General features: G+C 41.1%; 1 protein-coding gene and 1 long non-coding RNA gene across 3 annotated transcripts in view; one reads left to right on the top strand and one right to left on the bottom strand.

Moving 5' to 3' along the window:
* The window catches only part of PDE7A (phosphodiesterase 7A), a 78,846-nt gene extending 60,712 nt beyond the window's left edge, over positions 1 to 18,134 (bottom strand). For both annotated transcript variants that reach the window (XM_076329628.1, XM_076329630.1), the window contains exon 1: positions 17,962 to 18,134. In XM_076329628.1, coding sequence (XP_076185743.1) covers positions 17,962 to 18,099 — 138 coding nt within the window. In that variant the 5' untranslated portion in view covers positions 18,100 to 18,134. The remainder of the gene's footprint in view (positions 1 to 17,961) is intronic.
* A 561-nt stretch (positions 18,135 to 18,695) lies between these two features.
* LOC143156328 (uncharacterized) lies at positions 18,696 to 25,051 on the top strand. The gene is made up of 3 exons (XR_012994610.1): positions 18,696 to 18,814; positions 20,144 to 20,289; positions 21,581 to 25,051. It is a non-coding gene; the product is annotated as an uncharacterized LOC143156328 (long non-coding RNA).
* The last annotated feature ends 2,512 nt before the right edge of the window (positions 25,052 to 27,563 follow it).

The raw sequence follows: 27,563 nt of genomic DNA, 5'->3' as shown, positions 1-27,563 counted from the left end.
GCTGAAAAAAAGGGGGACTGAATAAAAAATAAGAGAGCATTCTCTTAACCTTAATGCCCTCCACTAATATGAATAAAAGCCTGGGAACAAAAAACTTGTGTATTCCAATAGCTGTAATTATGATGCTTTACCTATTGTACTTGAATGAAAGCAATAGGATACAAAAATAATTTTTATCTGCCGTGACGCATAAAGCATTTTTTAAATCAAGTTATTTAAATCAATACTATCTGCAAATTATAATGAATGTATCATACTTGTACAACAGTTAACTTTTAAGGAAAGAATTTAACCAGCTTATGTGAACTTGGAAACTCTGAGACAGTAAAAAATATTCAAGTTGCAGCTGGAGTTGTTTACATTTGTCAGTACAGATACAGCTTCTGGAGTGCTGCTCTGTAAGCTTTCAATGCACAGTCGTGCCTATATTCCAAGCAACACCAAGGCAGCTAGTATTACCCATAAAATCAGTTACTTTGCTTTTCCAAAAAAAACAACACAGACCCACCAAAAACAAGCCTAGAAGTTCACTTCAGAGGAAAATGACTTTTTTTTTTTTCCACTTAATCTGCACACTCTGAAACCCATTTGCAGGGAGACCCAATACTGTAGACATTCTGTAGGTCTCATCTTCCAGAAGGGAACTTAATCACCAGCTTCTTCAGCTTCCGTTCCTCCTGCTCAGTTTCTTACAGCCGCACTTTCCTTGCCCATACATGAGGTACCACAAATTCTTAAGTAACTGACATCACTTCCAAAGACAAATCACCTAGATGGCTGGACAAAGCTGATTAAGAAGATACAGTACAGCCACACCAGGTTCATTTGAACACGTGGGAAGAACCGACATTCATGTAATGTGGTCCCTGCAGATGTTCAACCGCTTTGAATTGTCAGCTGGCTTTGGAGATACACATCACAAAGCAGACTGGCAATTTAAAGAACAACCCTCCAGGTGGTGTTGTGTGGATTTTAACATGGAGAGACATCTTGAGAAACATGCTGGGATTTCTACCTTATAGAACAGAAAGTTTTAAAAACCTCAATGACACATTCCACCATGGGCTAATTAGAACTAATTTGTGCCCCATGGCCTCAAGAGCTGCTCTTCGAATACTTAAAACTCCTTAATCATCTTCAAGAAGGCATCCTTTTGCCATAATTTGGTCTGTGATTGCAGGACAATTTAAAGTAGCAAACCTGAAAATTCTTAATTCCAAAGCTTGTCCATCCACACTACATTTTTTTTGCCTTTATTTCTTGTTGAAGTGTGTGCCTGTGTATGTGCACCTGACAGAGAGAATGAATGAATTATCTACTCTGTCCCCTTACTACCCGCAACAGAAACCAGCAGAGGGCTGCACTTGGGCCACCTTTTGTACCCTTACAAGGAATCAAGGGCAAGACCAAAGCATACATAGTTCTTAAATACCATTATATAGGAACTCCTATCTCAAATATTTGAAAAGCCTACACAAGAACACCCCCCCAAAAAATTTTTTCCTTTTACATTACAGGCTCTGCTATGCATTTTACCTATCTTTCCTGCTAGTTTTACACATTCAAACAGCTTTTTTCTCCTTCACACTACTGTTGAAATATTTTACCTCTGTGTCTTTAACGTCAAAAAGCACAGCTCACACTCCTCCTAAACACTACATATTTGCTTGATGAATTCTAGTTAAAGTTGTGAGGTAAAAAAAAAAGCATTCTTAGACAAGACAGTAGGAGATGCAAACTTCTATGTGCTCCATTTTGTGAGTATGACGGACTGATTATTGGAGTTTTCGCATAGTATGATGAAGAGTCAGCATTACCAAGCACAGCCCTTATGCATCTGTCCACTAGCTAGCTTCACAAACACTGCTTGAGAACTTTAGAAACAAGCAGCTTGGCAGTCCTCCAGTCTTCCCTTAGCAGAATGCCTATTAAAAACACTCAAACAGAATAATTTGGTACTTAAATACTTGAAACGTACTCAAAGATGAACGTTCATGAAAGATAAATGCAGTTCCTTTAGCAGGCCAACAGCATTTTAATGTCCATGGAATACTAAGATAACATTTTATTTTAAAGCCCACCAACCAGAGATTCTTTCTCTGATCTAAAGAGGTAGAAGTCATCATGTTGCTCTCTGTAGCAAAAAGCATGCCCAGGAATCAGAATAACCCACGGCTGCTGCTGGAGGCTTAAGCAAGTGTTAGAGATCTAGCATAAAAAAGCTATTATGAAAGACATGTCCTTATCTCAGAGTAATTTTTCACAAATAAGCATAAATGCATTATTTTCATTTAGTGAAAAAGCAGTATACTACAAGAGTACACTGCAGTTAAAAGGGGAAGCAAAACCAAAGAGTTGAGCACTAATGCCTACTACAGTATCTGCACCAGTAATTCTGTATTACTGGTCCTGGGCCCCAGCTTGCATCATCAGACCCCAGAATATTTATGTATGTCTTCATTCTCTGGAGCGTGTCCAGAGAAGGTCAACGAGGCTGGTGAGGGGTCTGGAGAACAAGTCTTCTGAGGAGCGGCTGAGGGAACTGGGGTTGTTTAGCCTGGAGAAAAGGAGGCTGAGGGGAGACCTCATCGCTCTCTACAACTACCTGAAAGGAGGTTGTAGCGAGGTGGGTGTTGGTCTTTTCTCCGAAGTAACAAGTGATAGGACGAGAGGAAATGGCCTCAAGTTGTACCAGGGGAGGTTTAGATTGGATGTAAGGAAAAATTTCTTTACTGAAAGAGTGGTGAAACATTGGAACAGGCTGCCCAGGGAAGTGGTGGAGTCCCCATCCCTGGAGGTATTTAAAAGACGTGTAGATGAGGCGCTTAGGGACATGGTTTAGTGGGCATGGTGGTGTTGGGTTGACGGTTGGACTCGATGATCTTAGAGGTCTTTTCCAACCTCAATGATTCTATGATTCTATGATTCTCAACCCTTTTTTGTCTCAAACAGCAGTGTGAAGGATTACAGACTGACCAGGCTCTTTTCCCCTAAGCACGAGTCCCTCTTCCCCTCAAAAGTATAGGAGCAGAACTACCACATTCTATGGTAGACAGACAAGCCTATAGAAGAGCCTGTAAGACTTGGAAAGGGGATTTCTGAAGGAGGAAAGATTCCAAAAACAGCTAAGTGAAGGGATACACTTCTGCGTATCTGCATAGCTGAGATGGGAACAGAGATGCTGGAGGAGATGGACGCTTCAGCAGCACCTTTCAATCAGATCACACAGGACATGAGAGGTCACTGCTGTTAGGGCAGAGATGACAAAGTCCCTTATTTCACCTACAGTTCTTGTATAATTCCTCAGCCCTAGAGCAGAGGTTTAACAGTATTTTGATTCCTGATTTTATTTTAACATTATTTTTCATAACAGTGCTGAGAGATTTAAAACACAGACAACCCTTGCACATTTCAGCCAAGTGTGCGTGCTAGCTAGTTACACTTACATCTAGTTCAGAACTGCAAACTGAAAAAAAAGTATTTAGGTAGGGTAAAACTCACATAATATTTAGACCTGCATGTTACAAAACTAAAGAACATAACCACTAAATATCCATTTTAACTACACAAACTTTTCATATGCCTTCAGAATTGCAAATCTCCTATCTCTGTTAAACCCAAATGTTACATTGTGAATGCACCGATGAGTTTTCACTGTTTCTTTTTCCTGAACTAGAAAGTGTAGGACCATGGACTGATAAAACAGTAAAAACCTGCAGGATGCCTGGGATTGAATATAAAAAAGAAGGTATTAAAAAAAGTACTGCAACAATAGGATGTCAATTCCTTTGCCTGCATATAAGGTTTTTTTGCCAGGTCAGTTTGTTCATGGGATGAAACCCTACTTTGAATTATTTCAGTTTGTTATGGGTCTAAGTAACCCACATTGGCAGCTTCCTTGTTAGTCCTCCAGATATCATTGCTCTGGTGCTTTTACCAAACCCCTTCCAATCGCTAAACTGTGGACTAAGGACAAAAGCACATTTCACAGTCCCCCTTTATAAACTATTTCAGGCCTATACTCTCTATTGGTTGACTTAGGTGTTCAGAAGACTCACGGCAGTCAAAGGAAGAGTAAGGTTTTGGAAAAAGCTACAGAAACTAGAAACTGTAACCATACTCTCCATCTGAACGCTCAGTAGAATCAGGCTCACTTCCGAAACAAAGATTCTCTCTCTCCCTGTGTCCTTCCTTTTTCAAGTTAAGTCACTACAACTCTAACCAACAACTACCTCTCTTCCCCAATTACTGAGCACTTTAACAACCATGCTCCAAAAGACACTGTCACTCCATACTTAGAGCACAAGTTCTTACATCTAGTATTGTATCTTGCGCCCACGCAAAGTCAGCCCACAATCCAGAGGTAGGGCGACTGAAACTGCCAGTGAATTATGTGCTAGGCATACCTCAAATGCAGCCCCTTTATCCTAGTTGCGTGCAGGCAGCAGTCCTGGATCTGCTGGAATTGTGAGGCAAAGCAGCAGCACAGGGGGCCCAAACTGGGAGCACAGATAATTATATCAACTGAGAGACAATACCACTGACCAAATGGAAGTGAAGCAGTTCGCATCCTTGTGAGGCTGCAAGAGAGGCTTAGAAGACCACTGCAACAAAAGAGTAAGAGCTGTCTCACTGCTGCGGCAGTGCTGGAGGCCACTATATGGTTTCAACAAGGGTGAGAAAATTGATACAGAGACGCTGAAGAAGCGATTGAGAAGCAAGCTCAATGTTGGAAACCGTAACTCAGCAACTACTGCCTCACTAGAGGCCTTTCTGTAGTGTGTAGGCGCTGCCATACTCTCTGCAGCACGATCTTTTTTTCATCCCCTGCACAGAATTAGTGGCACAGCCCATAGCCAGCAAAGAATATTGCTTCGTGAGAAGCGGGAATGAAAGTATACACCGCTGCATGACAACACACACAAGCCTAGGCGTCCATGGAAGCCCTAGAAGTTCACAATTTTCTACTCCTGACCAGAGGTGCTTCCTTCTTTTTCCCAAAGCAATGAAATCAGTGGAATTCATAAAAAGCAGAGATCTGCTTAAAATTTTATTACATATTACTATAATAAATAATCCACATTTCTGCAATGGATCCGTTTCCTTTATTTACCAAACTTGTTTTCACTGGCACTTTTGGAGTGAGGTGAAGTACTGGGCCCCATAAAGACACCTAAAACTTTCACAGAGGGTTTGAGAGGCTGTATCTGGGCCTGGGCCACCATGTAGGAATGCGAAGAAAGTAATGCCACAAACCAGGCAGTAGAGGTGAGAAAATATAACAGATGAAACAGATGGGGATCAATGTGTGCATTCAACAAAACCATATTGCTTTCAAAACAATCTCACAAAATGCAGAGGTAATAGTCTGCCATCAAGCACTTCACACAAATTATCTAGTCTTCACCTTCTCTGAAGGGGGACAAACCCCGGAAGGTGCTGGTGGCACAACTCTAGTACACTGCCTTTAGTCAGTCCTTGATTCTTTGTTCTCACAAACATTACAAAGGAAACTTCAGGCAAGACCTTTACACGGCATCTTCTACAGCAAACGTGAAGAGCTACTAAGAAAGGATGCCCACACACATCACTTTTTCCACCCTCAAGTTTTACTTCATCTGCAGAACAATCATGTGCTACTGATCAATTCTCTTCTCACAAATGCCAGCATGCATGAAATGGAAGCCAATACATTTATCACCGCAGCTTCTTCTCTTCTATCATGATCCAGCAAATGTATCAGCAGTACAGCCTATCTTATCTCCTGTATGTTGACAGTTCCCGGTAATGTTCTCACGGTGCTGCACTGGGCAGACCAGCATATGGCATCCGAACTCCCTCAAGGCACTTCTCCTTGGACAGGGGTTGAGTTCCACACAGGCCCCTAATGAACCTAACCACAAATACCTCCACAGAACTGGATGCACTTCAGGCTGGGATTCAAAATAATTCTGCCAATCAACATAATCAGCATACTGTGTGCTCTACTAAATTCAGCAGAAACGGATGGCTGAACAACTGTGCACACATGTACTCAGTCAATCCAAATTTGTTTGACTTGGCAACTCAGTAACATAGAGAACAGCTATTATGGTACGACTGTCCTTGGCCTAAGACATGCTTCAGGGCAAGCTCTACAAAGTTTGAAGGAGATATCTAGCAACTAGGAATCTGGAGGAAGGGCGGGGGGGAGAGACTAAAAAGAACAACGTCAACGGTTACCTGACATCATCCTGAAGCACTTACAACAGTGTAAAACTATGCGTCCTTATCTATTGTTCATTCTGACCAAGTGCTTCTAAAACCTTACTAGATTGCTAGCCTTTATCATTTACAGTAAGTATGAAGTTCTTGCTCAGAAAAATCAAGTGAAAGCAACAAGTCTTCCAGAAATTGATACATTTAGGATATGATTTTGTCCTGTGAGTTGCTGGACACAGGACAACACAGTAGCAAATGGTACAATGAATACCATTTTTCTCTTTTCTGAATCTATGCAGCACCCACCATACCCTTGTTCAGTTACCACATTTTCATATATATCTATATATTTATTTTCATGTATATACACACACACACGCAAGCAGGCCTTTTAAGTACTCTAAGCAATTCTCCAAAGACAAAAGACAGTATTGATCCTCATGTTCTGACAGATTTCATTTATAAACTGTAACAACCATAGCTACTTTTCAGTAAAAAAATGCAGAGAGGAAAGACACTTTCAGTTTCACATGAAAATAACCTTTCATTTGCACATTATTTCTAAATGTACTATTCATACACATGAGAAAAACAAAAACAAAATTTCATGTTTTGAAGAAGTCTATTAAACCAAATTTCCAAACTGGATGTTTTACGGTTAAAAAAAAGAGGAAGAAATCTAGATTCTTCTGACAATGTACTTTATCAAGCACTTGTTCAAAGGTTAACAACAGCTCTTTTAAAATGTTCTTTTTACCAAGTCAAGTCTATCCAATACCTGAAAAATACAGAAGCATGGACTTATCTAATAAAGATGAAATTACAGATTTTGAAGTTATGTGAATACTAATGTATAAAAGACAAGGGGTGCACAACACTTTTTCAATACTACTAAATAGCAGAATACAGTGCATTAGTTAATTTGAATAACACCAGGCGATTATTCAGCCCACTCCTGTTTGGGGAGAAAGTGAAACAATTCCACACAGTTGTCAGCTGTTCTGGATATTCCTCCAACTGCAGTGGTAACAACTTGAGTCAGTGTTGCCACACATTGTGCTGCCTCTGACTGCACGTCCCTGCTCCTTCCCTTGCACCAACACTCCTCAGATCCTGCAAGAAAGCCAGGGAAAGCCAAATAGGCAGAAAATTACTGCTACAAAAAGGAAAGGGCTTTCTGCTGCCGTAGCTTGGTACACTGGCTTTCTGTGGGGTCAGAGGAGTGCAAATGTCAGCACAAGAGGAGTAAAGATATGCAGCTAAAAGCAATTACTGTGCAAGCAATACTGCTTACATTTAACACTAAAAGCACCTTGGAACTATGACTGCAGACATTAAATAAAATTCTTCTCTGAAAAAGAAGAATTTCTGCTTAAAATAATATTAGTAATAAAAACTATGGCTCCAGTCAACGATAATCGTCAACCACCATGCCTCTCCAAGCACTAAGCGCAGCAGCACAGAGTGTGAAACAAGGTAGAATTAAAGAAATTGCCCTCTATTTTCATGACACATTAAATACAAAAACCATCGTACTTAACTTTAACAATCTTAATTTGAGGAGTGTCAGAAACAAAACCTTCTGTAACGTGTATTATTACAGTAAGAAATGAGCTTAAGATATATTCTTTAGCTTACCGATCTTTGGCTCCTTCCACCCTAACCAGACCATCTGCCACGTTCAGCATAAGAAAAAAATTTGACCTCCTGGCTCCCAAATTGGTTTCAGTACAACCAGATTTTTTAGTATATAGCCTCCTTCCTATGCTTTCATTTGAATACATTATTAAGGATAAAGAAAAAAGTCTTAAACTTCATTAGTCATAATAGTCTTTCCTACTTAGTCAACCACTCATGAATAATAACTCGTCTAATCCTCTCAAATCATCTTTCCTAAAAAGCTCGTGAAAATGGATTAGCCTTGTAGTGCACAGCAGATTATTTCACTTACAGTCTATTGTATCAAAAGGTGATAGGCAAAGAATTTTAACCAAGGGCCTTTTATTAAGACACAAAACATGCCTTTGGGCCTCAATTTAAGCTGGAGGGCACTGGCAAAAATAATGCCATAATATCACATGAAAAAGAAAAACACCAAGGTAACCATAGCTTCAACCATTCAACACTCCTAGGGAAATGAAGCCTTTCTCCTCCTTAAGAGAGCCTAAAACTCAATACAGATCACAGAGTACAAGCCCAACACATTCCCTGCAAGCAAAACTTAAGGAATTTAGTACCTGCAATTTTCTCTGTTTAACTTCTAGTCTTCATTTATGGTAGGTTGCAAAACTCTCACAATAATCTGAAGTGACAAAGATATAAGCAGGATGACTATATTCAGAAGAGAACCAGTATCCTTTTTGAAAGGAGAAGATAAAAAATTGGGGTGGACAACAATTTTTTTTTGTATTTGGGACATTATGGGATTCTCAAGATAAAAAACTCAAGTTCATTTCTTTTTTTCTTTTTTTTAAATTCAGGCAATAGATAAAGTTCTACCATTTCCTCTGTCAATTTGTGGGCTAAATACTAGACTTTTTATCTGGACAAAGATGTAATCAGTTTATTTGTCCAAATGAAAACAAGCTAGGAAAAGCTGATTAAATATATTGTTTAAGTCGAGTGAGAAGTGCAGCAATTCCTATTATCACCACGCTAAAGGAAACATAGCTCAGACTTTACAACATAAGAAATGACAGAACAAAACTCCATAAAGTTACTCTCTAGATCTCTCACAATAAGCAAGAACATCAAAGAAAACTCCTCGCCTTTACTTCCATACGTAGACATTTTGTATTTAGCAGTCTCACACCACATTTGCAGCTGTAAAAGAAACTGTATAGATTTTTCTTTGCCCAGTATCAGAAAGAGCTCAATTATTGCAGTTGCTGAAATCTGAAGTCTAAAATTCCACAGATAACAAATCAAGGAAATTTAAGTACTCCAGACTTTACGAAAACTGGTTACAGGCTTTACCATTCCAAAAGAGAAGCTAAGGCAGGGCACTACTGACAAGACGCCCACTACTCATACACGTTTCAGATTACTGTTGCACAGGAACTTTACTGAAAAGTTTAAAAAAAATGGAAGTGCGAGTTCGTGCCTGACTAAATGTGAAACCTCCTCAGCGCGCCGTTAACTGCAACATCGATATATAGAATGTATTAGCTACAAATGTAAAGCAAGAAATAACACAGGCCAGCGTCACTCCTGCCATGACAGCTATGGTCCCTCCACTACCGGACTACACTATCAAAAAACAGAGTATTTTTTGTAAGAGTGTTAACTTTTTCTGATCTAGATATATAACTGAGTCTCTCAGGAAATCACTTGCTTGTCAGCATCCCAACACCATACATACCTCAATTTCTAAGACAACTAAACCACCACATCAGACAGACTGTGCACAAAGATGCTAAACCTTTCCTGTACCAAGGCTGATCAGCCTACTGAAGTCTCAAGCTTCCCATTATAGCCGTTTCCCTCACAGCCTTGGAATAGGTTCCTGTATCTTTTCCTTTGTTTTTTTTTCCCTTTGGGATAGAACTGACCCCTTGCCCTAAAGTGGGCAACCGCTTGTATTTCACATGTATTAAATACCCAATTTTACTAGTCAGACTAGCCTCCAGCTATGCCTGCTATGGGGGGGGGGGGGGGGGGGGGGGAAATCACTGGTAGAGGAAATAGCCTCTCTCTCTCCACGTATCTCATCTGGCAGCAAGGAGTGGGAGAAATAGTAAAATCTTCTGCTAATACAGAGCTGTCTTCGTTATTCTCATTGCAGCATACTCTTTCTGATGCTCAGGCAGGCAGAGAAGGAGGGCCTGCTGCAAATTTTGGCTCCTTCACGCTTTCAGCTAGGAGACGAGAAAAGAATTTGCCCTCTACCTTGCAATGAAAAGCAGACTCCAGGAATCTCTTTAATTATAATTATTGTGGGAGTGTGGTCAGGAAGATAATAAATCGGACTGCTGTTATCACAGGTGTACAAAGCGAGGGGAAGTGGGAGGAAAACAGGAGTTAGACTGCTGCAACAGAAATAAAAAAATTCTCCGGGTATGGAAGGGAGGAGGGCAGGGAAGGTGAGGTAACAGCCACAGATTTATTTTTGACCAGAAAGAAAACAAAATATTTGGCTACAAATTCCTTACAATACACCTAGGATGCAAACATACAAATAAACAATTCCCCAGCTAACCCTTAAATCCAGTTTTCCAGAACTGCATTTTTATAATAAAATATTTTGTCTTTGGCAGGCTGCCTTGCTGGATTACAAGGGGTGCTTATTTACACTGCAGTTACTTGGTAATGACATAATCAGAACAAACTGAGGAAAACTTCACATCTAATGAAACACAAATTCTTCCAAGTTTTCCTGTGAGGGTTTCTGTGCATAACACTGAACTGGAATTTGAGAGGTCTACGTTCAATTCCTGGCCCCAGACACATGCTTCCTGTAAGACCCTACGTGCATGTGTGTGCACACACCAAGCATTTGTATTTGCTCACACAAAAGAATTTTCTCAAGCAGAACTGAACATGTCATTTACCTGTGAATGCACACAAAGGACTATTTGCACTAAATACATTATTTAGTATGACTTCCAAGATTAAGATGAAACTCTTGCAAGTTTTTAGCATGTCCATCCTCTGTCCTTCACTTACAAGGAAAGGACATTCTAACTAGCAGAATACACCACATTCCTTTAATCATATCATGAGATACATGAATTTACATCTTAGACACCCAACTGTACCAATTCACATGTGGAAAGTATTGAAGTGTGTTAACAAAGATTTACACAGTAAAGGACAACCAAGTTACTTTGGTTTCACAGTTCGGGGGGAGGGGGGGGAGGCAACGGGGGAAATCCAATTTGAGCTGCCAAATTACTCACTATTTTAATGCAGATTCAGTGAATTTTTAAGAAAGGCAAATACAACAGGTTTAGTCCAATCCAAAAGGTGTTTCTTATACATGAGCCATAACCTGGCAGGATCTGGAAATACAGTCATGACTCTGAGATCCTCTATGCTAGAAAATGACTGAGTATATTCAGAAACCTACAATTTTAGCTGAAAACAAGTGGAAATTTGTAGATACTGAGTGATGAGGGAAACATGAAAACAATAAGACAATGGTCATTGACATGACTGAGAACTGTTCTAACAAATCACCATTCTAACTATTACCAGGGATTTCTTCCCCGCACAGGCTTTGCATAAAAGAACTGAAGAAACAAGGATTCAAACTGCAGATGTCCTCAACATTATTTTCCACATGCCAAAACAGTAGAACGACAGAAATGTCAGAAAATTACATGATTTTTATGATACTTTATTTTACCTCATAATTGAGCATATTACCATATTGACTCAGAATTAATCCAATTTGGATATGGTTGCTTGAGAAAAGCAACCTAAAAAACCAGACTTACTTAGCAAATACAGTTTGTTTGTTTTTTTAAAGAAAAGCTGCTGAAACAGACATCCCATACAAAACACTTCTAATTCCAACAACCTGTATTTGCATTACATTACTACATTATTAGTTCATATAGAATATTGAATATTCATATACTAATGCCAACTTCTTGTTAAATTGTTCTATGGTTAAAATTCAGTATTTCACAACTTAGGGGCACATAGCTACAATCTCTCTTTTCAAACCAATTTCTCTTTAAAGATAGCATCAGAAAATTGAGGTTCATACAAAGCACAAGACATACTATTACGAAATCTGGACAGAGAAGAATTGACTTCTGATGATTTAAGACAATCTAATTAATGGGGACTTTAAACTATTATTCTGCTTAGATCTTACATAGGCAATTATAGGCCATGAAATAAGCTGCTATGACCTTTTGCAGAATGAAAGTACCAATGTTGCTTTACACTACAACATATGAAAAAGTTAATTGGTCATAAAACTCAGAGAGCATTTGAAAAATGAACAGCCACATAAAATTACTGTAGTGCACGAAATCCCCAATCAGAACTTGTGCTGTGCATAGCGTCAGAGTCAGTCTCTGCCTCTCATATGAACAGATGCAATCTCAGCAACCAGACACAATAAATACAAGAAGAAGGGAATGGCAAGCATAGCAGCAACACACAGAATTAATTCCAGAGGCTAGGAATCACATCATAAAAATTATTTCATTATTTTAACTTGTTAATTATTCATGCAGCAGAGATATGGGAAACGGCAGGAGAAAGCTAATAAAAGAGGAAGCAACTGAGAAACACTGACGGAGAGGATTAGAAAGGTATAAAAGAAAAGTTATGAAAAACAGCGGATGAGGAAAGAAAGGGATTTAGGGTAAGGTTCCACATTCAATAGCAGAGCCAACCTAAGGCATTCCTTTTGTCTCCCCACCCCTCGTTACTCCTGGTCTAGCGTTGTGGTGTACTGCTTCCTCCTTACTAACAGGCACGATCATTTGTAAAACTGTACTATGAATCAGCTAGGGCTGAAAAATAACCTGATCAAAAAAAAAGTTGACACAACTAGGAGGAAAATACAGGAGCAGAAATGAGTAGCTGCAAGGGAAAAATAGGTCATGCCAACACTTCTCCCAACAAAAAGGTGCAACCGTGGGATTAAAGACCAATGCCTATGTTCAGACCATAAAAACTATCGTCTTGTAACTTGTAATGCTACATGCAGAGCGAAACACATTTGGATCACATCAGGTGACAAACACTGAAAAGAGGAGTTACACAGCAAAAGGTAGCCAAAGCACTCAGCTGATGTCAGGGAATACATTTTTCAGAGGAAGTGTGTACCCTTCACTGAAGAATCCACCAGTGTAGTACACTTCCAGCTGCTCTTAGCAACTCTCTTCCCCACTGCATCCTCTTCAAGCCAAATCTATGATTCCACGTGCATGGTCTGCAGTCTACTGTTCAGGTGCATATAACACGGAGAGCCACAAAGCATGATGCTATATTGCTTAAATGCATGAAATGGACATGCAATAAAGGGGGATCATGAACTAGATGATCAAATGCCAGGGCAGCAGTATGTGGTACTACCTGGTACACAGTAATACTTGGTACTTCAGGTAGAGACTTAGTGCCTACATTTCTGAGATTCAAATGAAGTCTTCTCTAATAATAGCAAATATGCTCCATTCCCTCTTCATGCAATTTCATCCTTAAGAGGTATCTTCCTTTACCATCATCAAATTCAAACGTTTAAGGACAGAATGACCAAAACTAGATCTTTACTTCTATTCAGACTCTGCTACTAGATACCGCTGATGCCATTTTTGGAGGTACTGAAGAAAGTGCAGAACCAGTTACAAGGTAGAAGGCTAGAAATTAGTCAAAAATAGCAGGTTAGGAAGTTTTCTTACTCATTTGTGATATGTTTATGTCAATTCAACTTTTGGGGGGAGGTTGGGGGGGAGTGCAACACAGGACATATAATCTGAAAGTGCTTGCAGCTACGTTTCTAAAGTGGTTTTCATTATAAACCATTATTCATTAAAAAAATCAGACTAAAAATTTTCACACTAAGTAAGGACAGTTTTAGAAACTCTTTTTTACTACTATTAACAACACAAGTTAAAAACCAGATGAGGCAAAGAATCCAAAATCATCCTCCGAAAGCTCAGCTTTAATTTAAAAAACATAATTTTGTAACATTTGGAATGAACACCTGTCCTGGTTTCGGCAGGGATAGAGTTAATTTCCTTTCTAGTAGCTGGTACAGTGTTTTGGATTTAGGATGAGAACAAAGTTGATAACACACCGATGTTTTAGTTGTTGCTAGGTAATGCTTACACTAGCCAAGGACTTTTTAGTTTTCCATGCTCTACCGACTGAGAAGGCTGGAGGTGCACAAGAAGCTGGGAGGGGGCACAGCCAAACTGGCCAAAGGGACATTCCATACCATGTGATGTCATGCTCAGTACATAAACTGGGGAAAGCTGGCCGGGGGGGCCGCTGCTCAGGGACTGGCTGGGCATCGGTCAGCAGGTAGTGAGCAATTGTACTGTGCATCACTTGCTTTGTGTATTATTATTATTATCATATTATTATTATCATTTTATTTCAATTATTTAACTGTTTTTTATCTCAACCCACAAGTTTTTTCTCACTTGTGCTCTTCCAATTCTCTCCCCCATCCCACCAGGTGGGGGGAGTGAGCAAGCGGCTGTGTGGTGCTTAGTTGCCGACTGAGATTAAACCACGACAACACCCTAAGCATATGATCCCAGGTACTACTTAACATCCACTTGATCTCACAAGTGAACCTAAATTCAAACTCACTAGTGTGAAATGTCCTAGTCATTTCAACAGTTACCCATTCAAGTGCCCTTAAAAACAGCTTTTAACACTAGCATTTAAAATTATTTCATGTTCAAAGACAATTATTAACTCAAACAATTGTATAAACCTGTACAATAGCAGCTTTTCACTTGACTGGACTTGAACAATAAATATCACACATAACCTCCAGGTAACAGATGTCACTTTTACTATTTTTGCTGTTAACACTTTGAAATTAAAGAAAAGATGACTACAGGGAAATAATTCATACATAAAAGAAAACTGCAAAGAAAAAAGGAATAAGTTTTTCTCTACATTTACTGGGGATAGTAACAGGTGTAAATTGCCACAAGGAAGATCTAAATTCAGTATTAGGAAAGAACCCTCATGACAAGAACAGTTAAGCACTATTAACAACAGTTAAGTTGCCTAGTGAGATTGCGTAATTTCTATTATCTGAGGCTTTTATAGGTTTCAAAAGCCTCCTTTAAATCAGTTCTGACAAACTTCACCAAGCAAGCCTATTTTATTCAAAGAGATGGCAGCCAGCTACCCAGTTTCCTGCTTATATTAGTTTTCTGCTGGTTTAGTGAACTGAATCAGCAAACACCTGACAAGCATCAGAGATGGCACAAAGGAAGTAGTAATAATACATGCCCAATGTCAGGACTTTAACCCTCAGCAACAATGAGTTATGTCAGCTCACCACATCTCATAGGACTGTATCTTAAAAAACAGATTAAGCAAACAGATTAGACAAACATCTGCTAATAAATCTGTAAGTACAATTTATCCTTCCTGGGGCTGAGAGGAGTAGACCAGAATTCTTGAGGTCATTTCCAGCACCACTTTATTTAAGCTTTAAAAAAGCAACAGAGCGCCCATTTTGAACCCATTTAGTGAAACTTTTAACAAAATATTAAACTGAAATTTCACTTATTAAAAGAGATAAATATTTGCCTGCTTAGCATTATCACAATTAAATGCTATGTCTAATGTAGCATGCATTTGTCTCACCTGTGTTTCCCATGTAAATACCCCCTTGCTGAAAGGATAAGCCTAAAATGTCTTATGCCTAAATCATTTCACTTTTAATCTATAAGTGTGAATTCAATTTTCAAGACCTTACATCTTTTAAGAAAATCTGCCAAACGTGTATTAACTGTAAAATGCTGGCTGTACATACCGACTTCTTGAGTTTGCTAATACACATCTCCAGTTTTACTCCTATTGCTCAAAGCTCGCCCGAGCAGAAGACTTAAAACGACTGGTAAGGGTTCAGACCTCTTTGACCAGCAATGGAACTGGAATACTAGGAGCCTTACAGGAGACTTGCAAGGTGAAATTAAGTTCAGAAGCTACATAGAATCATTAATCTCACTGTTGATGCTTCTTATTCCACCATTTACACCAGCCTGTGATTGCAGGCCTGGTAGACATTCACATCCTATTATGTGTAGGAGACTTCAAGGAAAGGAAAAAAAGGTAAAAGACAGCAAAACATAGCTGTACTCTAATCAACTGGCTGATATTAGCGAAGATTTCCTCACTTAAATATCCTAATTCCCTTTTATTAATGCATAAGCTTATTTCTCTGGTTTACTCAAAGGAAATACTACTTCGTCAAGCATACATATAGTTTCCACTTTTTTACAAGTTATTCAAGCACCTCTCCCTGTGACTCACTCTAATGTACCTGCAGCATATTGGTCAGAAAACAAGGAATCCATTGAGAAGCTTGAAAGTTGGAAAAAAAAAATACTTAAATGTCAATACCATATTTCATTTGATAAGCTTGTATAGACTTCATGCGTCACCTGCTCTGGAGACCACGCAGAAAAGGAATAAATACAATACATCACCTTGACCATTTTGCCTATTCCTTTTCCCAGACGACCATGAATACTTCAAACAAGAGAGACTCTGCTCTTATTTGCACAGGACAAAACATGCTACATTAGGTTGGACTTTCAAGACGACTTATACGTATGGAAAATTCACCATCACCAAGTACAACTCAGATCAAGCAGTACAAATGGAAAACATCCTAACCCAGTTGCTAAGTGGAAAACTAATTTGTCATAAAAACAAAGTTTTTGTCAATTATTACATTCATACTCAGGGAAGAGAGGGTTGTCAACATATGTTCATCTTCATTTGCTTACTAATAATTATTTCCATATGCATTCAAATTCCTGGTCATTAACACAGCATTTTGTTGATTCTTCCTTCCTAAACATACACATGCCTAATGCGCACATACACACAGAGCTTCACTGCTACCAAACCAGGGACAAAGCCAAAAGAGACTGGTAGCTCTATATTTTCTATATATGCATATATGAAGCAGAGCAAGTCATGAAAAAGCAGAATAACTTAGTAAGGTACCCCAAAAATATCAACAACAAAAAATGACCATTACACATGCAAAGAGCGAAGACAACATCTACTGTAAGGACAACATACTTCAGAGCACTGAAACAGACCTCTCAATCTAGACATCATAGGAAATCCCTAGAAGCCAAAACCGGCTGACTTCCCACCAAAACACATGCTTTCCACCAGAATTCCAAATTTTCTCCAGAGACTTCTGCCAGAATATAATTTTATCACTGTTTGCTGGGAAACCATACTAATGCATATTCAGAAATTTAGGACAGTGTTCACAAGAAAAACCTCCCTTTTGTCCTGAGTTATAATGACCCTTTTTGTAGTATTTCCAACACGATCAGATGAAACAAAATACAGTATAGTTCATCTTGTGACTGATGTAATGTGGGCAGGGAACAATACCGTGGAAATGAAAAAGTCAAGGATCTTTGTCTCTTTCTAGACGGATTGCCAAGTCTTAATAGTTGGAGGGAAAAATAGCTTAGCATCCCAAACAAAACACTGCAGTGCATGTTCATTATTTCAATAAAGTCACTGCAGCTTTTGGCAACCCCATAGGAAACTTAGACCCTTCAAAGAAAGCCCAAGCTAAAAAGCTCGAAAACCACCCTAGTTTAAAAATCAGAGAAGAAACAAATAATTCACTGGCTCTGGAAAGAAACCCCAAGGAGTTCACCGCTCGCATTACAACCAATGCTAAAAAGATAACCGCGACAATAACTAGCCATAAACCTGTAAAATGCTGTATTTTCTCGTCACCGGCACCGGTACTTGGCAGCAGGCGGGAAAGGCGCGACCGGCGGCTCGGCCGGGGAGGCAGGCCGCTCGCCCCTGCCGCCGCCGCCCCCCGGCGCAGCTCTCCGGGCGCCCGCGGGGGCAGCTCCGCCGCCAGCCCACCCCCGCCGCACCTCTCCGGCACCACCAGCCCCCTACTGACACCAAAAGCAGGCCCCGGCCCCCGGCAGCGGCACGGCGGGGGCTGGCCGGGGCCGCCCGCCCGAACAGGGGACCGGCGGGACGCCAAGCCGGCGCAGACCCCGCCGCCGCCGCGGAGAGGCGGGAGCCGGCGGGCCCGGTGGCGGTGCCTACCTGCGAGAGCTGCCGGGGGTTGGGGCAGCCGAAGAGCGCGGAGCTGGAGCTGAAGCTGATGGCCCCCCTGCGGCTGAGGACGTGCTGCGGCACCGGCCTGTCCAGCGGCAGCACCGGCAACTGGTAACATACTTCCATTGAAGAAGCCTCCGTGAGCCGACCCCCCGCAGGGCAGCGGCCTCGCCCGCCGCCGCACCTGCCCGCGCAGGGCTCGCCGCAGCGGGGCGGCGGGGGGGAAGCCCGCGGCGAAACCCCGCGGGGGCCCGGCGCCTCCTCACCGCTCCCGCACCCCCCGGGGGGTCGGGCCGGGCCGCGCCGGGCCCCGGGCCTTTGTCCTCCGCCGCCAAAGCCTGGCGGGAACCGCCGCCGGCAGCGAGGGGGAGGCGGCGAAGCGGGACGCCTCTGTCAGCGCCCGAGGCGGCGAGTCCCGGCCCGGAGCCCGCGGCCGCCGCCGCTCCCTCGGCCTCGCTGCTGCCGGCGGGAGCCGCTGTCAGCCCCGCTGCCCGGCGCCGCGCATGGAGGCGAGGCCGGCCTGGGGGGGCCGCTTTGGGTGAGACACACGCCGCGCTCGCCCCTATTGTCCGGCACGGCCGGGAGGAGGAGGAGGAGGCGCCGCCGCACGGCCCCGCTCCGCCGGGGGGAAGGGGCCGGGCCCTCGGAGAGGGGACCCGGGGAGGAGGAGGGAGGAGGAGGGAGGAGGAGGAGGGGAGGAGAAGGAGGAGGAGGGAGGAGGAAGCCTTCGCCCCGCCCGCCCCCACTCGGAACAGCCCCGAGCGCACTGGCCCAGGAGGAGGCACAAGCCCGACGGACTCTGCGTGGGTCGCGCGACTGGCGACACGCAGAGCGTCATCACGTAACTACCCACTCTCCCCTTCCTCCCGCCCGCCCGTGCGCAGCAGGGTGGCTCGGCGGCGCCAGCGGGCCCCGCGCGCCGCGGCAGGCGCATGCGCCCTCCTTTTCGCGCCTTCGGTGGCGGCCGCGGCCGGTGGCGAGGCCGGGGCCGAGGCTGGGCGGGGGGGGACGGACGGTTGGGCGGGCGGGCTGCGCCACGCCTCACGGCCGGCAGCGCTGCCCGCGCAGGGGCGGGAGCCGGCGTCTCCTTCCTTCCCTCCTCCCTCCCTCCCTTCCTTCCTCCCGGCCGCCCGGCGGGATGAGCACGTGCCGTGCCCGGCGCTGCTCGGGCGAGGCCCGAGGGGGCCGGGCCCGGGGGACGCCGAGGGTCGGAGCCCCCGGGCGGGGAAGGCGGTCGTGGCGGGGGGCGGGGGGGGGCGTGACTCGGTCACCCCCCACCAGGCTGTGCCCTGAGGGCTGGGGGAGCCTCGCTGAGGGGGCGGCGGTCTGCCCAGGGCGGGATCCGGCTTCTCCGGCTGTTTCCGCGGGAGACTGGGCACCGGTCGGTACGGCCTGCCCTTGAACGCCCGGCTTGCGCGGCTACTCGGAACTGGAACACGGAAAGACGGTTTTGTTTAAAATGCATTATCTATCAAAAGCAATACACGGAGGAGTTTGTATTTGCATTTGAATTCTTGCTGTTCATTTTTTAGAGTGCGGAGGGGTGGTTTTTTGCAAGACGAAGAAGTAAAACCATGTAATTTTTGTTAGGGTAAAAAATTAAATTCCTGGCAAGCCACACAGTTCCGGGAATTGGACTTTAAGGAAGAAGTAGAATAATTCATGAGGTGATCTGGTCCATGGCTAATGTACATCACATTAGCTGGGACAGTTAGGACTAAACTTTGGTTCATTTTTTAGGACTAAGCCTCCCTTTGTCTCTCCCTGCAGCTGCTTTTTTCCATCCTTTCATCTCTTTTATTTCTCTGTCATAAAAAAATCCTAAATATAGCGTGATAGGTAAGGGAACGTTTCTGTTCTTTGAATAATATATGAAGTGCCTGTACCCACTTAAAAATCAGATTTTGCAAAATGAGTCATTTAATTTTGCATAATACATTGTTCTTCTAAGTGCTTGCTTACTGGCAGAAAGGTTTAGATTTCACATGATAATGGTTATTTATAGGCAATGACATGGCTTTGGAGGAACCCATTTGGAAAGAATAGGTGGTTTGTGTGGAGGATTTTCATCTGTTTAAACTAATTGTAGAAATGAGGTTTTATAGATGTGGACTGATGGCCATTTTACTCTGAGCTACGAAGTTAACAAATGCACCTTGTTCTTTTGCAGAACGGCAACCCCACGTTGTCTCATGGCGGGCCACAAGGACGTATGGACACATGAGAGAGGACACTGGATCAACTGCCTCATCTTAAAAGCTTTCTTCAGCTGTTTTTCTCCCGTTTCGTGAAATAAAAATGTTACAAGCATTCACAGTATGATTTTATAATATATGCATGCAATAATTCAAAATATATAATCACGTAATAATTCACAGTAAAACAACATACTCGGCCTTTTTTTTTCCCCAGTAATTAAGGTATGTCAGGTTTTCTTCTGCATTCTCTGACAGTTTACTCATATTTGGCCTGCTTACATTAAATCAACAGTGCATTTAAGTTACTGATAGAACTCCACCAGCTTCACTGGAGTCAGGATTTCTCTCCCCTATTCATTTTTCAAAATTACATTTGGTTCTTTCTTGCTAATAACAAATCAGTTTTCTGTACTCAGGTAGGAGGATTTTTACCCTAGTCAGTCTAAAATCGAATTTATGAACAATATATCATGTTTTGTATGGAAAAAAAAGCATAATCTTAATTTCACTGCATATACATAGTATATATTTCAATCCTACAAAGTCAAACTATAAATAAAGATTGTTGATAATGTGTTTTACGGTTCCTATCAGCTCTACATACTTTCCATCTGACTAGCTGAAACTAGTTCTTTAAGGTCATATAGCAGTCAGTCTGAGCCAGTATATCCTTAAATAACATAATCAGCATTTTCCCTCGCTAATAATCAAATTATCTTTGATCTCTAATTAATGTTACATAAACACCTTTAAGGAATCTGAAATACATTCTTATGAAGTAAGCATAGATTTTTCTAGGCAGTGACTGATTCCATAAGTGTTCTGCTCTCAGGACACAAATTACTATTTTTAATACAGAAGTTACTAATATTAGCCAGGTGATGATTTCTTGTACAAGTTTATGAGGAAGAATCCCACCTCAGGATGATAGACAAAGCCTTAGAATTACGGCGTAAGTCACATATTTTCAGCCTAAATACATTTGTTACAAAAAGAATACATGTTCTATACCTTATATCCTGCCTATTCTGTCTGCTGTCTTGTCTTGCTGCAAGTTAAGAGCTTGTAGCACAGGAAGGAGGTTTTTATTTATTTTTGTTACAGAGGCATAGCAACACCAAAGTGTTCATTCACAACATTTTGTTTTAATTTTTTTTCCTTGTGAACCATGGAGTTCTTTGAGCACCACGGTGCTGCACTCCTTAAATGCATCATATGACATCATGAGGTGCCCTAGTTCACCTACGTGAACACGGCCTGTGTATTGTGGCTGCTTTATTGTGGCAGATACAGCCTTTAATAGAGACTACCCATCAGAATTTATTCTAATTTAGGGAGCATCAATAAAGTTTCAATGATTCTTTTCACATTTACAGTTAATGTCTTTTACGCATCGTTCTCATTTTCAGGGTGCTGTCCAGCAAGGAAGAAGCGTTACTGATGACTGGATTTATCACAAAGAGGAGCACTCGTGAAACCGGAGAGATGGAAGATCACAAAATCAGAGTTAGTTTAGTTTCCTGGTTACTGTGAAAAGAGGATGACATCACACAGGTACACCAGCGAGACATTCTGCTGGGCTAACCGCACGGCATGGAGTGCCGCTGGGGCACAGCCAGCTAACACTGGCAGAACTGAACAGTCTGAACAGAAGAGGATGCTTTTCCCACGTTCTTACACAAAACAGAAAATAAGGATCCTCAAAGGCATAACATGCTTGTACTTCGAAAACACCCTAAGAACACAGGAAATACTTATTTGTTCAGGTACATGATGAAGACAAGCACAAGAGAGTTTTTAGCTTTTCTTACCTGAAGAAGTTACATGGTATAAAAGGCAGGGTTTATTTCTATAGACAGGAAAATGTCTTTTCATTTGTTATGTCCTCAGTAACTGCGTTTTTACACATTGTTTTTGGCGTGTGCCGTTTCTCTGGCACATATCCAGATACATCCTTTTTTTCTGCCCAGAGTTACTGTCTGAGTGAACACTATATATTTCCATAGGACTTCCAGACATCTGGCAGCCCAGTTGAAGCGTACTCCTGTCCCTATTTGGTGTGTCCCTTCCCTCTGCCTTGCCCTGGGTCTGCGTCGGGCTTGTTTGAATTTTTGTGGCAGTACGACATCCTTGACTCCTGTTTGGTTTGCCATCCCCTGCACGCCCAGATCATTTTCTGCAGAACTTTTAGCCATACCCTCAGTGTGTTAGTCCTTCCTGAGTGGGATAATTTGCACTTGCCTTTACCTGAGTGCACTGTGATTTCCTCAACCCGTTTTTTTCAGTTGGTCAAGATTGAATACTGGTCCTGTCTTTCAATATACTTGCAGTCTTTCCTGGCTCTCTGTCATCTGCAAATTTAATAAGCATGCTCTCAAAAACAGTCAGGTCAGCAATGAAAATTCTATGAATGAGGGAGTCCAAGATCTGGAAGAGACCTGAAGAATGGTATTTAGTATATCCTGTCAACGCTTGCTAACTCCTCTGGGAATGGTTTCCAATCATTTCTGCACCCATATTGCAGTAGCTTTATCTACTCTGTGGCCCAGGTTCATCTTTCCTAACTTTAGAGGCTTAACCTAGAGAGTAGTTGCCTAAGGCTGATTTCATAGTCAATAATTAAGGGAAAGACAGCAGGCCATTCAAGTTATTCTTTGAAGTTGCCTTTCTCTTCACTGAAAAGAAGGAACACAGCGCAGCCTTGCTCCTAATTTAGACACTTCGGTTTGTGTCCGTGAAGTTTATCAGATGAAGTGGGATAGGTGATTTTGTTTATGGTAGTGTCAGGGTGGGCCGTGTAGAAGGGCAGTGTCGGTGAAGACGAGCTGTGTCACATGTACCGTGTTCCCATTAACTACAGGTTTTGTCACCCTGCTGGAGAGGCATATTAAGTTGGTTTGACTTCCTTGGGCAGACTGCTTGTTTGCTTTTACTTCAATTTCTGGTATTTTGAATATTATATTGAAAACTATTTAGAATATTTTCAATATTTGTAATAACTTCAATTTCAGTAAACTGACATTGGCTAATGGGCACGTACCAATTCTGCGCCAAAACCAGCAAACTGGAGCAGAAAGTTAAAAAAAGCGATCCCAGAGGATTTCAGTTTTTCTTTGTTTCCAGCCCTAAGAATCCCTCTCTGTGCTTAATTTAAGACTAGAGTTTTACTGACAAGTTGTAGCCTCCAGAAACAGGGACTGACTGTGGAAACAGGCTAACAAAAGTCAGTTCTGAACACAGCTGCAGACTGTCAAAAGTTTAATACCGGTTCAAAGACAGCTTTTTGTAACTCCACTGAAGATACTATTGGGAATAACAGCGTGAAAAGGTGATTCTTTTCACACTCTTATTCTTTCTTAAATGCCTTTCTTGGAGCATTTGAAGAAAACTTGCTAGCACGCACACAGCTTAAATGGTCTCAGCCATTGAAGTTCTGGTTTTCTCAGTGATTACGGTTGTCTGGACAAAAATCCTCATACTACAGTAGTGTTAAAGTGACTAAGGGCGTTGGTGTCAGCATAAGCCTGTGGAGAAAGCTTCTCTTTGTGTCATCTTTACATGCATAATAACAGCTGATGCATAGAATATTTTTAATACCAGAGTGGGAGGATATGAGAACCCCAGGTGCAGTTTCAGAGGTGCAGCTTACAAGTTTAACGGTGTTAGTAGAAGCTGAAAATTCACAGCTTTTTGTGTTGGTAATGGAAGTGGGTTTGGACCCCTGTGAACAGATGTAATGAATGCATTGCACGTTGGTCAGCTGAATCATTTCTCAACATGCCATTCAGCATACAGTACCTAGTAGCCTCCGTGATAAGCTGTGGAGCATCAATCACCTGTTCTGTCTTTAGAAAATGTAGTGATTTATTTTTATTTGACTTTGTAACTTTTTTTAATGTTTTATATGTTGCCCCAATACCTCATTAAAATTGCACATCCTGTCTAGATTTCTTTACATGAAGGTGTGATTTTCAGCACAGTCTTAAGGATTTTTTTAAAGCAATTTTGACTGGTGTGTTTAAAAAAATTAAGTAAGCAGTCCCATAATTAGGGACTGAGAGTTAGGTTTGGCTTTGGAAGTTGTTTTTAGGTTCAAAAGATTCCTGGTGTCCCATCTGATTCTTTACTGGCCTATTGGCATATGGTAAATGTGTCTTGTAATATTAAAACTGAGAATATCAAATACTGCTAGAAGTGAAATAATGAGCTAAAGTTCCTGCTTACCAACGAGGCTGAGGCAACAGTGTCTTATTAAGCTCACTGTGTTGTGTTGTCAAAAACTAAAGGAAAGCAGTCTGTTATCTAAAGCTCAAAAATGAGACCTTTCTTAATAACACTAGAATTTTTCAGACAAAGAACATTTTAATTTATTTCTGGTTATGTTAAAGATGAGCACACTCCCTTGTTGCAGAAGCTTATTTGTATGAGAATGTAGAATAGTTGCTTTTTTATATACGCTAAAATTATTGGAAAATTTCTAGCAACAAAAAGGACACATTAACAACAGTCTCCCTTTGGTGGATGAAGCAAATCAGAAATGGGAACTGGAGTAACTTGCAGCATTTGCATATCTGATAATTTGAATGACTACCCCCAGGAACCTAGCAGTCTTTCTCTTACGTCTACCTTCCTCTTGCACTTTGGCTTTTTTACTGTTCAATTTTATTTTTACTGAAGTGTCATTTTGTGCAATTATTCCCTCACAAAAAGAGTTAAGTTGAAATAAATATTAACTACGATTAGAATTAACAATTGCATTCAGAGGATCACATTAGTAGTAAAAATGTATACTAATTAGTATTCGAATTAAATTACTCCATTATATTCCAAGTAGTTATTTTTTCTGCCTTTTCAAAAGATGCTCAAATATAGTACTTCAGTTTCTCCATTAAATTTGAGCTTGCATCAAAAATGAATCAGGTGTTTCATCTTTTTGTGCTTGCTTTTTAGCTAATTGGTGGGACTGCTCTTCTATCAAAACCTATAGCAGTAGAAGGTAATCCCATTCAGATGAACAGAAGTGAGAGGATTAATATTTGCAGCGGCTCATGTTTTTCCACCATGTAGCATCCTGACATTTCTTCGTGAAGGAAAGAATGTGTCGGGGTTAGCATTAGCATGACTTCTCCCTGAAAGTCTGGAAAAACATCTGTCATTCTGCCAGTCTTCCCATTAACTACCTGAGCAAATGCAGCGAGAAGATTTCATTACTTTCAAGAGACTACCTCTGGTTTTATTTAGGTTTATTCTTTGCTAGACCTTTTGTTTTTAACAATAGCAAAAAGGTAGCTGGAATCCTGTCTGATTTACAACTCACTAAATTTCTGTGTGCTTAATCGAATTAAAACTGGAAGGAATGTTGCCAATATGTCAACAAAAATGCAACAAAGCGATGGGAGGGTTAGTTTACAGAAATTCCTGAATTCCTTTGTCTTGACCAAATGAAAGAAAAGTGTTCTTGTAAAACAAGTGCATACTAAAAGGATTAACTCTGATAAAAAATGTTCAGATAAAAGCCAGTCTGAGTACTAGGAGAACATTTTTCAATCGATTTCTTAAAAGCAGCTTTGCATTTAATTAGAGACGAGTCTCTTGTTTAAAAGCTGAGGGTGGGGGTTTGTTTACTGCAAGCACTAAAGCGCAGAGGCTGGGCCTCTTAATGGTGTGGAGTGCACTGGAAATGTGGTTTTAAAATACATCGGTGCTAAGTTAGATGCTGCTATGCCGAGGGGCCATGCCACTCCGTCTCACTCCTCCTGGCTGTTTGCACGTACTAGTACTGATGCTCAGCTCTAGGGTAAGCCAAGAGAGTTTAGGGAGTTAAGCTGGCAGAAGATGAACCTTAGCTCCCTCCCAAAAAAGTGGGGCCAGCCAAACAGCACAGCTGGTACAAGGTGCAGATATATAACTGGCGATGGGAGTGCCCCTTTTGGAGTCAGCCCACAGTTAGACCACATCGTCTGTATCATAAAAGCTCACCTACATGGTGTAAATTAGGATTATGTAAGGGATTACTCAGATACTGTATAATTCAAAAAGTAGTTCATTTTAGAAAATCTAGTTTTAAAAAATCTCACGTAAAGATATTCTTTGGAATATATGTATAATGTATTGAAATATATAACAGATATGTGGAATGTATAACATATATATGGAATATGTAACATGTGGAATATATATGTAACATATGTTCATGATACAAGACAGGCATAGCAGAATTTGCGGCAAAAAGATGGGTTAATTGGCATAAAGTATTAGTGGTACAAAGTATATGCTTAATTTTATGCATGTTATTACATGCTCCCGCTGAGTTGGGATTGTGGAGAACACCCTCTAGTCATGTGTCAGAACATCAGTTAAATCTACATAAATCAATACCATGTCAGCATTTTTCTAGGTTAAATTATGTGACTAGAAGTTTGTAGAATACTTTTTTCAAGGATAGGCCTAAGAACATAAGCAACTTCTATAATGTTTGATCTCACTTTGGATTCTTAATATTTGTTAATATAATTCTTCACTAAGCAATTTCGTTCTAAAATGTAAAAAAAAGTGAATAAATATACTAGTTTGCAAATTGTTCAAAACCTGCAAGACAGCATGTTTTATAGAATACCTAAAACCAGGGAAAACCGTGACATCTGCTCAGTTGTATGCAGGAGGTTTTGCTTATACACTCAATTCATGATTACACAAAATAAGTAGAAAAAACATATTCTGCAGTACCTGTAATTTGTCTAAAAAGACAAAAAGAGTGTAAAGCTTCCAAAGAAAGATCCTGATACTTTACTGCGGAGCACAAATATTTGAGAACCAATAGGCCCAAATAGCTTAATTTGGTGAAAGATTGGTTATATTGCTGCTGACCTTGAACTGGATGATCTGTGGGCAAGCTACACATCATCGCATCTGTAGCCGAGATAATCAATTCCCAGATAATGGGAGAATTGACTTTAATTTGTTAGAAGTCAGAACTAATACTAAAACACTGCAAGTCAATACCATTTGCATTACAAGTGACTGGTTTATTGCAAGATACGGAAAAAAATGTACAGCGTGAAGCTACGCTCCCAAACAACATATAAATTCAAAGCATAATTGCTTTGTCATTCAATTTTCAGATATATTTTTGTTTTCTTGTCACTTTATCGTGTCTATATGCATGAATATCCATTTGCGGAAACAATTGATGAAATAGATCTTTCTAAACGCCACTTGGAAAAAAATGAACAAATGTTCATCATGCAGACTTACTTATAATTGCCATACATCAAGTGTAGGAACAAACATTGTTTTGTATGTAATTTGTAATAATAGATTAATTTAAATTGCCCGTGTCTTTTAAATAACATGCAAATAGGAAAAGGAAGAACTGGTGAAATCCGTTATTGC

Source organism: Aptenodytes patagonicus, chromosome 2 (assembly GCF_965638725.1).
Source record: "Aptenodytes patagonicus chromosome 2, bAptPat1.pri.cur, whole genome shotgun sequence".
Lineage (NCBI taxonomy): Eukaryota > Metazoa > Chordata > Aves > Sphenisciformes > Spheniscidae > Aptenodytes > Aptenodytes patagonicus.
Note: the sequence above shows the minus strand (reverse complement) of the source record. Positions and strands in the feature narration are given on the sequence as shown.